This window comes from Neoarthrinium moseri, assembly GCF_022829205.1.
Source record: "Neoarthrinium moseri strain CBS 164.80 chromosome Unknown scaffold15_Wmoseri_CBS_16480, whole genome shotgun sequence".
Taxonomy (NCBI): Eukaryota; Fungi; Ascomycota; class Sordariomycetes; order Amphisphaeriales; family Apiosporaceae; genus Neoarthrinium; species Neoarthrinium moseri.
Window position 1 is genome coordinate 481,802 of NW_026055129.1, and position 12,853 is coordinate 494,654.

At 53.9% G+C, this 12,853-nt stretch overlaps 2 protein-coding genes across 2 annotated transcripts; both read left to right on the forward strand.

Annotated features, from left to right (window-relative positions):
* Nucleotides 1–4,321: 4,321 nt before the first annotated feature.
* On the forward strand, nucleotides 4,322–4,753 carry JN550_005176 (uncharacterized protein; the record flags this gene model as incomplete). The annotated part of the gene is made up of 1 exon (XM_049316775.1): nucleotides 4,322–4,753. One exon carries the CDS (start codon nucleotides 4,322–4,324, stop codon nucleotides 4,751–4,753), a length of 432 nt encoding a protein of 143 aa, XP_049172977.1.
* Nucleotides 4,754–7,829: 3,076 nt separating this feature from the next.
* Nucleotides 7,830–9,119, forward strand: JN550_005177 (uncharacterized protein; the record flags this gene model as incomplete). Its single annotated transcript, XM_049316776.1, has 3 exons — nucleotides 7,830–8,622; nucleotides 8,680–8,937; nucleotides 9,004–9,119. 3 exons carry the CDS (start codon nucleotides 7,830–7,832, stop codon nucleotides 9,117–9,119), a joined length of 1,167 nt encoding a protein of 388 aa, XP_049172978.1.
* Nucleotides 9,120–12,853: the final 3,734 nt, after the last annotated feature.

Here is a 12,853-nt window from a genome sequence, read left to right on the forward strand (position 1 = left end):
TCATCGTGCGTCTGTCTCAAGAAACATGGAAGCCGAGTATTACTCATCTGCAGTAACCTTCGAGTCTTTCCGGCGACAGGCAAATAAATTGTTTCCTAACTCGGCTGCTTGACAGGGTAACTCCTCAAGCCATCAACCAGGAGTGCTCGGGCTTCATCCAAAGTTACCAAGTGGTGCCCTGTAGAGAGGATGGCGGTCACAGGCAGACAGAGCGCAGCAATATACTACTATTTATGGAACAACTCTCAGCACTCTAATAATGCACAGCGTCGGTGAAAACAAACCGGAAAGACAAAGAGCTTCGAGGCACTGTCTCTATTGAATAGATCTCCGTCAGGTGAATATATTTCTAGCCACAGGAGACCACGCTACGAGGGTATCCCACCAGCATCAGCAGAGACAGGATAAGCTACAACTCCAATATTAAGCGCATGGCTCGAAGTGAATTACATGAACCCAAGCTTCTGAGTCAATGGATATGACAACCAGCCTGTGAGCCACTCGTTTCCAACTTAGCATGAACTACACGTTGTGCATGGGGTGAGAGCAGAAGCAATGGCCTGTTCAGGAGAGGGCTCGTGAACAGCCCCCATTCTGACAATAATACTAATGAGAAGCTCAAGTCAATTCGCAAGGACACCCCATACTGATAGTCAGGAGGGCTGTAGCGGCACGCATGTCCCCCACGGGGGCGGCAAGGTCAACGGCACCCATACCTAGAGCCACAACTTGCCTAAGTGTGTGGATAACCATCTCCGTTAACTCTGAGCTCGAGCAAGTCAATACCTGGTCGCACGTTCTCGGTCACCATTTCTCTACGGCTTCCGTGCAGAGTTGCGGATGGATATTGTCGTGATTTTCCTGATTGGCGCGCGGCTGTTTCATCCACGAACGCAACAACTGCTTCCTACACCCACTTATCATCACACACCTGAAAGCACATGCTTTATTCAGATTAGCTCAAAGAGCCATGGGCGTCTAAAACGGTTTAAGCAACGGAAACAGCAGCAATGGGCATTGTCCTACGAGTGAAGAGAAGAGCTCTGTTGTCCTGTCCACTGCTGAGCCAACATCCGAATGCAAAAATTCCAGCCTGATATCGGAGTGGTTTCCGGTTCATGTCACCCTACATAGGCAGGCACCCTATGAACTGTGACGTCGGGACCGGGCGGAGTGCCGAAAGAGCAGCTCAGAAGCTGGAAACATGATGAGAACACTTCAAAGACCCGATCTGCCTTCTGTCAGCTACAAATGTCATGCTTTAAGGCGTAGTAACTAGTCTATTCATGTTCACCTTGGGTCGACCAAGCTGATCCATTGTCTATGGCTCCGAACGGAAATCACGTACACTCCTAACATATAGCACTAATCACTGGTCTTATCGCACAGCAATGACCGTACTACTCGTATCGAGCTTACCAAGCCCAGCACTCTTTTCATCGACAGGACCTCTCTTATAGCACGTGATAAGCCTGTGGATGGTGATCGTTCAGAGTGCCGACGGGACGTCGCTGGTCATCAACAAACAGCCCTGTTCCTGGCTCCTACAGAACAGCACTTGCGAGATCGTAGTCCGGGAGTCCGGGAATGAGATCGCCAGGATGGATCATTTCTGCTATGCCCTTGGGTCATTGTCCCCCGTGTTACAGGGTCCATGGATCATGCACTCAATTTCCCAGATAGGGATGCGCCAACGAGATTGTGGCGTCCTAGTTCGAGGTTAGGACCCGGGCTAACTTTAGAGATGGTCGCAAAGTTGCGATTGGGAGAACCAAAAAAAAAACAAGTAGGGCTAATGCGTAAGTCGATTTTCACATGGCCAGGAGAAGCAAGGCGTGCTGCTGCTAATAGTCACATATCAACGTGTAGGAGATGAATTCCTCGCCGCATCGAGTAAAGGAGTGGGCCCTGAAAGTAAGGCTGGCGCAGCTTGTTTCGTTTTGAATTGCTATAAATGGCGTGAGCTGCGAGTTGGTGCAGGTAGAGCACAGACGCTGCTGCATGAACGTGGCCGCTTGATAATCCACCAATTCCAGCGTGGTGTTCTTTGGAAGGCTTCTAGAAGAATTAGGAAGATGATGGCTGTTTCACAACCTTCTAGCGGCGCTAGGCAGGAGGCTTCGGTGCAGCAAGATTGTCAGCTGCGTCCGGATCCTCCTGATCTATGCCACTTTACGTCTTGGGCGAACAAGGTGTACGAGTAGCGACGCGTATTTGTCACCGACGACCCGTTTCAATGTTGTTGGAGGTACATTGCTCGCGGCACGGGCTAGGCGTGGAAACATACCAGAGTACCGACACGGTATCCCCTAGGTGTTGGTTAGTCAAAGCTGTCAGAATCGTCCATCGCTGGGCTCAATTGACTGAGACTCGCAAGCTGTCGTTGAGTCCTCAGGCTCGCCTATTTGTGTAAACGTCTTCTATAGGCGGATTTGATATGCAAACTGTCCGGATGAATGCGACTGAAGGTGGGAACAATCTAGACACTGATCATTTCTACTCAAGACCGATCAAGGCTCGGGAAAAGCTGGGTGGTCCTGCTTGACGAGTCGCTACAGATGTAACGACGATGTGTGTGTCCTGCTGACTGTGTCATGCTTGCCAGAAATGAACACTTCGTGGTTGAGCGAGGTAAAAGCACCACAATGGATACCCTCACGCCTGCCAAACCTACGTGGTGGTGATCCCGGCTGAATTCCTGAAGCATTGCGGGTCCTACAGCCTCACTGAGATGATCAACATCAATCCTGAGTCTCGTTGGCTGATGGTGCAGAACACCTCCAAGCCATTCATTCGTTGCACAGCCTCATGGCATTTGACACGATGCCGCTTCGTTGTTCACGATACTGCAACATGTTGACTTGAGAACATCGATCAGGAGTTAGATCGTCGAGATTGCTGCTGCAACGAATCCGATCAAGATCGGCTGGGGACGACCCCTGGTGTACATCCGCTTCATCGTCGTGGGGCTGTGCATCTTCGGTAGGCGTCGATATCACATCATGTCAAACTTTAGGTTCCCAATAACTTGACTTATTTTATGACCGGCGTGGTATTGCTTTCGTCTCTAAATGAGTTCGTAGTTCGTAGAACACGTGTGAGTACTGTATTCGCGAGTGCGGTATTCCAGGTGCAAAGGCGAACTCATCGGCCATGGTGAATGCCGTCCCCACAGTGGAGACAACGAGAGGCAGAGCAACCACGGACTCCAGAGATGTCGCTGAATGCGGCTTGCCCTATAGCAGGCCCGACTCCTGAGACCCTTGTCGTCCTTACACAAAAGCGAAGTGCCCGGTTGAATCAATGCGGTGCAACTCGGCTTGAGGAATTCCGGCCTCACTGTCATGTGGTGGTGTCCTCCTTCAAGCTCATGGGGGACAGAAAGCTCGCAAGAGCCCGGTTGACGTGATGTCAGTTGGAGTTCATTAGGTGGACTAGGTTACCGCCTTAGCCCGACCAAGCTGGTGATGACCATCGGACGTAATCCTGTGTCACGGTAGAGAGGATTTGCACTGACGAACGGTTCGTGATCCAGCTAGTTTGTAGCGATGACTTATTGAATGTTGACCTCATAAAACGGCCGGCAATGCCGTCTACTTTTGGGCTGGATGAGGAGCTCCTGGTTTCCTCCATCAACGGCGCCTGTGCCGATCAGGTTAGTATCAGCACTAAGGGCCACCACTCAAAATGAAGAAGGGCGTCGACCTGCATTGCTTGCATTCAACGATGCAGCAAGGGTGTTAGCTCGTTCCTCTGCCTCACGACACTCGCCTGTTTGCGGGGCTGCGCATTGGCAAAGCCGTGAATGCGACCTCAAGTCGGTGGGAGCCTCCCAGGTACCATGCCACCGACAGGTTTACGTAGTGGACACGCCAAACAATCTTGCAGCGACATTGCCGAACCACTTCGCAGGTGGCCGTGGGCAGCAGCTGCGGCTCTTGCTGTGTCCGAGCGGGATGGGATGCATTTGTATCTCTAAAACAACGACAAGGGATTCCGCGGGCCATACGGAGAATGTGCTCAGGTAGTCGGTCCGCAGGGGTTATAGTACTTGACAGCATAAACAACGATGTCAATCTGTTCCTGACGAGTCCCGAGATGCAATCAAAAACGCCATGGGGGCGTTGACACTGGAGGACCTGGGCCGGTAGTAGCCAGAGCTGTCGGGCTGCTGATCGATGAGTGGATGAGATCGAAACTTGAAGCCCTAGGTAGGTCCCCACGCGCACAAGGGTGGCCGACCCATGTCGCATTTTGACGACATGCCTCGTGATGAACCCTGCCATCTTTGGCTTTGCTTTCAAGGTCCAGGGTCCTTGAGATGTCACTTTTCAGCAAACCATCTCCCCTCATTCGAAACAGTCGCAACTTGGAAAAGTCGGAGTCCGGTACCTGGGTTCTGCAGCCCGGCCTCCCTTGGGCGCAAGTACTGCATGTACTTCCCTCGTCAACGGCCGGACGGAGGGCAGAATTTTCTCCCGACGCTCAGATAACGCGGCCACAGGGACGAGTAGGGCCGCCGCGACGTAGTGGTTGGGCACCAGTCCTCGACGCTCTATCCGCGTCCCCCTCGGACGAGAGTGGCAAGCAAGGCTGGAACGATCAGTGGCCGCTGTCAATGCTTGGATTCCTCGAGAAGCTAGTTTGGCTCGGTGCGGCATCGTCGAGGCTCCTGCGACGAAAGGGATTGGAAGACTTTATTTTAGAACCGTCCTCTGGTCTCACATCGCGCCGACCAATAGCCATGCCATGACGCAAAAGCTGCTGTTGCCCAGGCCTGTTAGCACCGTTTCGGGGCGGGTTCCGAAGTAATGTGCCGAACAGTCAATTCGCTGCTAGAGATTGCTTGCATCCAGACCCATTTCTCGTTGGCTTACCGACGAGTTGCACCGCGTCGCGTTGGTGCAAATCAGAGTACCTAGGGGGAGAGGCAAGAGCCCCCAGCACCCATCGGTTTCCCATTTCGAGCCATCAACGTTTTCCTACATACCTAGGTATCCAGCGTAGTAGGATCCGGGCCTGCGAGGGTGATGGGTTTCGGGCACGACGCAAATGCTTACTGGGATGAGGAAGCTTGAGTTTGACGGTAAGGATAGGCTTCCCAAAGAAGCCGTTAAGCCGGTCGGTCAGGAAGAAAGAAACCTACTTGAAATCTGGGGTACTCAGATCCGGACCGAGAAAGCTGCCACGAGGTAGGTCAAGCATGGTCGACGCACTCCAGAGAGGCGGCACAACGGCCGGGCTGATTACAGACGAACCGGCCTCTCTCAGTCTTGGGCTGCAAGGCCAATGACAATGTGTTCTGGCCTGGAAATGACACCGTTCGAGTCTGAGCCAGTGGCTTTTAACCTTCGGCCGTCGCTGTGCAGCACAGGCTAGCCCATCTATCACCACGAAGATGATGCGCAGGCTCTCCCCGCCCTCCGACCGATCCCAAGGATAGGCAAACCTCGACAGACCTCTCACTTGGACTAGCTAGGTAGTCAGTGCCCTGTGTAGCGTCGTTTCCTGGCGTCCCGATAACCTCCCTCCCTGGCCGATTGGGTTCCAAGGTTACCACTGCCTGTCACCTTCATCAAGGTATTCGCGTGTCTCCGTGGGCACAGATGATGTTGGGAGCATCGTCAGGTGCCAACCGCGTGCCCGCGTCCTGTCAGAGGAACCCGTGCACAGAGGAAAAGCAATCATACTTTGGGATGTCCGGGTTTCGGTTGCCTTCTGTTGCGTGAATTCGCGATCTAGAGCTCTCTGTCCGTTGATCTGTCAGGCTTCTAGTCTACTGCACACACTACCTACCTCGCATGGAACATCTGAGGCCGCTGCCAGAGGTTCTAGTCTGGTACATATGATATGTACACTGAGCGAAATCTCGAAAAGCCGCGGGCCTGTTCCTGGTTCCGCGAGGCACGCATGAGATTGGATCTGACTAGCTTTTGTGAGCTTCGGGAGCCCAACCCACCGATTTGGAAACTGGATTGCTTTTCCCTCCCCGTCCCCGAAAGACGTCGGTTGCCAGTTCATTCGAAGAGCCCTATCTGAAGATCTCCCACGTCCTCCCGTCTGGACTTGAGGCAGGGCCCCCCCCCTTCCTCAGCCACCCAACCCCTACGTTACATAGCACGCGCTTGCTTATCCCGGGATGGGGTCTTGTTAACCACACCCTGGTGTGGGAGTGATCTGCCTAGCGTCGCCATAGCTCAGGTCCGGGCATCCACTGCCTGTGCGCCAGATCCATCTTCGCTCACTCCGTCACCAGGCCAAACCGATCTGCCCAGATTGCCAAAACTAGTCAACTTCATTTTTCATGGCGCAGGGCGTCCTTAAGCCAGCTGCTAATTCCGTCCGGCTCGTCAATATTTTCCCATGTCCTACCAAGATTACAGAGGTACCTGCGCAAGAAGAACAAAGCTTCGAAACCTCCATATTACACCATAGCCCAGCTGGGAGCCCTGGATCCGGCCGACCTCACTGCAATGGCACGCTGCCCTGCATATCTCCCGCCTGCGTCCTCTTGTTGATATATTACGTGCAGAAGTACGCCACATCGACAGACATAGGGTTTTCACTTTGACTATGTAAGGAGCATCCCCGCTGAACTAGGTATCAAAAGAGGGAAGAAAAAAAAAATCTCCGGCAACTAGCAACTGCGAGCATATCCACTTCTATTACACAACGTCAGCCTGATCTTGGGTCTGCCTTTCTTTTAGGCTCTCGACTCTCACTCTCCTTTGCCTCGGGTTTCAACTAATACTTTTACGCGTCCTCAATCTTCGCTCGCCGTCTTTTTGTTTCCCTGCCTCGCATCCTCCCGTTCATAGAACCAAGGCCGATCCTAAACCCACTTGGCCCAGTCTTCGGTCATCAGCGCACGTTGGCTCGTGAGTTAAGTGGCCTCGAAAGTAGTCGACGGACTATCCAGCAATTTGAAGTATAACAGGCGAATCAGAGTTCTGTGACGGCCATTCGCACCAACAGGGCCCTCGTGAGACCCTGGTGCGGCTTTCCCTCTAGGCGAATCCACAAGGTATCTGCTTGTCGCGACCAAGTGTCTCTGCAGATCCTGCTGGGATACTCCCAGTACAAATAGTGACAACCGTTAACAAGTCGGATACACTACGACTCCCCCACTCTGGCCATTTTTTGTTTACGAATCTAGCCTAGGGAATCTAGGAGGACGAAGCCAAAATCTTGGAGTAGGGCGGAGAACATCGACATCCCTACCATATGATCAAGGCATGATTCAAAGCTTCCTAGCTGGTTGGCGTGCTTGTAACGACGACGACGCTTTCAAGAACAAACTCTCGAGGCGTGCTTCCGTCAGCGGCCATTCCTTGACAAGGCCAAAGGCTGCTCGTGCCTACCTACCCCATTAGCAATAAGAAAGCAGGCCTTCCCTGGGAGGAGCTTCAGCTATAGTTCCGCGCTTGCATCATATATTGCCGCCACTGCCAGCAGTCCTGTGCCCAGGACCTCCGTCCCATCGGGATCCCATTGCTTGCACAACCAAGCTGACCCTTCCCTTCCGCGCTCAAGTCGCATACTGCCTGCCCAGGAGACCCCAACGATCTACTTACCCGGCCCCGCGCGCGCTCTCTTCCCCGGCTACACGTCGTAGCTACGCCTCGCTCTCCCGATCTGTGGGCGCGAAATTTCTAATCCGGCTCTCGTCGCGACGTCGTCGTCCTCTACCTCCGCGATCCCAAATAGCCGGTCACGTACCGGCTATCTGAGGCAAACTGGCCTTAATCTATTCCACGCCCACTCCGTTGCCGGAGGCGCACCGGTTGGGTTCGCCGCTGCAGGCGTCTGGCGATTCTTTCGACCGTGGCATGGACGACAACGCGCGCCGGCGGAGGCAGAACGAACCGCCCATCAGCGCCACCTCCAACCCCAGGTATCCGGGCCACGACCCCAATGCGCAGAGGCGGTCTTACGGTGCGAGTGCAGGCGCGTCTGACAGGTACCGCCCTGCCCCCCTCAATACATCTCCAACGGCGGCTCGAGGCATGGGGGGCACGGCTGCGTACAGCGGTTACTATCAGGAACCGGCCGCGGCATTCTCGACCGCCATGCCACAGAACACAATGCCTTACCAGTCCGAATATGGGCAGGACACAAGGCAAACACAGAATTTTGGTGCCTATAACGCATCCATGATGTACAACGTACCGCAGGCTGGGGCGCAGAACGCCGTTTACGATACGAGTCAGCAGTTTCCCTCACGGCAGCCCGCAGCGCTGCAGATAATGCCCACGGATGTAGCCGCGCCTTATTTCCCGAGCGAACCAACCAACTCAACCCCTGCCACTGCTTTGCAGGGCCAGGCGGGATCGTCAGGCACGTCGGGAGTATATCAGCAGAGCTCGGCAGACCAGCGCGCAATGCTTCAAAACTACTCCAGTGGAATGGCGTCAATGAGCGGGATGTCACAGACAAGTCCGCCGGACCAGGTCATGGAGGATCAGGAGTATTCAGCATCCGCCGAGATGGGTGAGGCCTATGAGCAGTACCAGTCGGCACTCAAAGAAATCTTCACAAACATTCGGAATGGAGTGCTTGTGGCGGCAAGCGAATCACTTCTTAACGTATCTGACTGGCTACTTTCCAAGGTAGCTGAGCTAGGTAAGCCACTTCTAATGCTTTGCTGGTGTTGAGCGGGCACTAACGTCGAACCTCCAGGTCTTGTCGTGGACAACCCAGAGCTTCACAGCGATCGAATCAAGCTATGGAACGATTTCAACCACGCCTGGCTAGCCCTATTCCAAAAGCAAAAGGACATTGTGGAATCAGGCGTCCAGCCTCAGCGGGGGCAAACCTTGATTACTGAAGATGGCCTGAAAAAGATGGGCAAAGAGCTAGTTCGTCTTTGCGATGGCGTCGAACGACACGGGCTCGTTGACTATGAATACGGTGTATGGGAAGAGCAGATTGTGACAAGTAAGTGAGCTTTCAGGTTTTCCCCAACCCCCCTCAAGACCGGTCCGATTTGCCCTGCCTCCTCAGCCTTGCTCACCTTGTCACCTGCAGTCATCGAAGAGTGCCTAGACCTTTACGAGAACAACGCCGAAGGCGGTCCAAGTGCCAGCACTGCAGGACCTGGCCATCACGGGTCCAGATAAGCGTTGCCAGAAACGCACGCTTTGAGCCTCTCGCCGTAGAGCTGGTGGAAGCAATACTAGTCGATTTCGATGTACCATACCCTACCATCACGTGCGAGGCGTTATGCATTGGGCTTGAAGGATTTCATTTGTATCAGGCAGCGGATTCTCCGCGGTTTGTGCACTTCGTTGGAGGGTTCCCAGGGTAGCCATCACGCGGATTCCGAGCGATGATGGAGAGTATTGGCGGAGGAGTATGGGGGAACAAAGGGTTTAGCGTTACTTGCTACCTAATCGGTTGCATGAGGCAGAAATTTGCCATCGGGGCTAGCCATTCTGCGTTTGGGTTCTAATTTTACAGCCAGCAGACGAACAATGGATTTTGCCCGAAGCTTGGTCGACGAGAAGGCATGACTGGATGGAAACGGACGGCAAGGCGGAAAGCCTAGGAAAGGAATGGCATGGGATGAACAACAGGGATATATGGATTTGACCTTTTCCAGATCGGTGTACAATGTTTGAAGAGATACCCTGCTTGCCCCAATGGGAGTCAAATGGTCAAAAAAGGAATATAGAGGGGGAAAGACAACCTGCTCTCGCGAGCATCTGACTTAAAGGGGTGGTGTTCAGGTCACCTAATGCGCTGGTACTGCAAGGTATGTACAATAGCTGGGTAGTAGCTGGAGATACACCGGCATTGGATAATGTACATTTCTCACGAATCGCGCCTTGCATTATTGCTTTTAGACAGACCCAAGATTCGTGAACTTTTGCTGTCGCCATCTCTCCTCTTCAAAGTGTCGTAGTTGGCCGATTATGCAGTTGTACCCAGGTACCTAACTAGAATATAACCGGTGGCGCTGATTGGGCACTATTTGTGCCCAATGGCAAACAGCTTTGGACGGTGAAGATCGACACATTACACACCTGGGGGGTTACACGCAGGCTATAGTTAGCCGCTTCCATCTTCAGGGTCGCGACCATAAACCCTGGCACACATCACCCAGACCCTTGCGTAAGTAGGCAGTCTTCCTCATCCCCAAGACCCCGTGCACACTGGATGCGCGATTCTAGCCCAGCAGGCAGGCTTTCGGGCAGCAATCGCCCCCCTGCTTGTATTTACCTCCTCTCCCAAGTGAGGCTTCGATGAAGAAAAGTGAGTTTCCGGTTCCTATGAAGTGCAACCCGCTCGGAGCCGGGGGCCCGGGGTGGAACTCCTTCGATACTACCCTCACCCAGCTCAGGTGCGCGCGCTATGCGGGAATAGCCTGTGACAAGGATCATTATCTCCTTCAGCCCTCTTTTGGACCCTAGAAAGCAACCACTTTGATCCAAGCCTCCCCGCACTCGTGCAGATCGCCCACAGGGCCTGTCGAACCTGGCCGGCTGGAACCTATGCGATGGTTCCCGAATTCCTGGGACGGTGGCTGCCAAATCATATGATTGCTTGCTTTTGCAGGCGCTGTCATCCTGGGAAGTATGTCACAGGATCACCTTTCTCCACGATAAGTCTGGCCCTGAAGTGGGCCAGTCTCGATAGTCATCATCTTTCGCGTCAGGAGGTACGTGAGAAGAAAGCTGGCGACACGATACATCACACTCTCGAGAGCTCACTGGTCAGTATGGACGACCCCAGGCATGGCGCAGTGTACAGAGTAGAGCAACGCAAGGTAGGCTCTTGACCCAGAAAACGGCAAGTCGGCAGCCACCGAGAATAAGCGCGCCAACAGCAAGCAAGCGTTCACCACCTTCAATCGATCATCTGCACGCTGCAAGCCCTGCGAGGAATATCCAAATCTCAGACCAATCTTGCCTCGGTCCATTTCCGCGGGACCTCCCACAAACGTCTATGCAAGACCGAACTCGGGCGATTGCCTTTTACGGCCGGCAGCTCAAATTGATTGGTTCGTATCATACGCCAGCTGCAAGCCCGCAGGCGGTAGTGAGCAGCACGTTGCTGTCAAATCATGGGGGAGAGATTCCGATCCACAGGTCGGGGAGGGCCCAGAGATCTGGCTTTCTACCTAGCTGAATGACCACTCGCAGCGACTCTATCCCAGGGTCCACCGCCGCCAGGGCATGGCATGGCATGGCATGGCATAGAGGTAAGCCCGAAAAGCCCGAACTCCGTGGTATTAGGGTGTCTTCCAAGGGCCAGCCGCGGTTCAGCTGAGAACATCTCACAAGATTACTAGCCAACTTCCAAGATGACGATGTCCCCGAAGCCGGTTGTTTAGTAAACACCCCTAGTCGCCTGTCAACATGGGTACGAAAGCCGGATGTGAGTGATCATATTTTTTACGCAAACCCCTCTGCTCCTCCATGTGGCGCCCTGACCAGGGTGACGGAGATCACCTTCTCGACAGGCTGCATGCAGCTGACAGATTGAGAATGGGGTGGATCATCCAATACCCAGATGTTTTACGAATCCTGCCCTGTGTTACCCTGAATCTCGAATGTGCGACCTCGTCACCGGGCTGGCCGGTCAAGCCTTGAGGCAAGATGACTGGTGTTTGCTGAAACATTGACCTTGTCTATATAGGATTGCTATATCAAACCCTGAGCAGCCTTTCCTGGCCCCCAGCAAGCCCAGCTCCAGGCATGCTTCGTATGCAAGCATCACGCATCCTGCCGCACTTGAGGCTGAAACTCGATCTGTTGGCCAACAATCCCGGCAAGTTTCTCGTCTAGAGGGTGGCTGGATTCGGTCGGAGATATTGAGACAGATCGATGCAACCCCGGGGGGGTAATGCAATCCAAGACCGCGCCGGCAGCGAACCCCCGCGCCCAGCCCGCTTTGCCGTCCGCCTAGCGCCCGTCATCCGCTCACACCAAATCTCACATATCCGGACTATTGGAAACCTATGGCGCAGTTCACCCAGATGATGCAGCCTCGAAAAGCAAGCTCGCGCGCCCTGCAGCAGGTTTCAATAGATTGATGGCGCGTCTGCTTCCCCGGTGCGGCAATGTCCCCCAGTGGCCATCAGTGGCTGAGATGATCTGCAACCCGACAGATTGGGACCAGTCGTAGGCCCAAAGCCTCGTTTCCAAACTTTGAAACGCTTCCCGGATCCTATCCGGGAGAGCGCAGCGAGGCTGGCCTACTGGGCGGGCTAACCCGGAATTTCTGTAGCATCTCGTCATATGGCCGTTTGGGGGATCTGCAGGTTCAGTCAGGCTGGCTTCCCAGCTGCCGATGCAACTTCCCGCAGAGCTGATCCATGTCCACGATGAACGGGGGTGTCAGAATGGCCCACCTGCCCCAGCTCAGCTCAACGCAACCAGGATCCGTGGAAAGTCGACGCGACTCATAATCTAGGTGGCTGCAAGGCCAATTGAAATCCGCCCATGACTCGGATGCGGTATGCAGGCGCATTCACGCAAAGCATCTAGTCATGTGGTCTCGAACGCCTGCGTTTCCATGTTGCGTGCTGCGTATCCCGTGCAGAGCCATGGTCAGCTATCACAAACCTTGGCCTGCAACCTTAGTTGTCAATGGTCGCTGCCCCGCTAGCTTTGAATTGCAACCGACAACCGCAGGGTACTTTGAAGTTCCAGCAGAATTCTTCGCACATACAATCATGTCAGTGTGGAATATTGGCGGAGGGCATCCCGTAGACCTCGAGCATCATGATAAAATCCCAGAGGACAGTGTTTGGAGAATGATTATGGCTGTTGGCCTTGCTCATCGCTGTTGCGCCATATGGTGCTAATGTGAATACTAGTGATAATTGTGCGTGCTCTTGTGCGGCTAC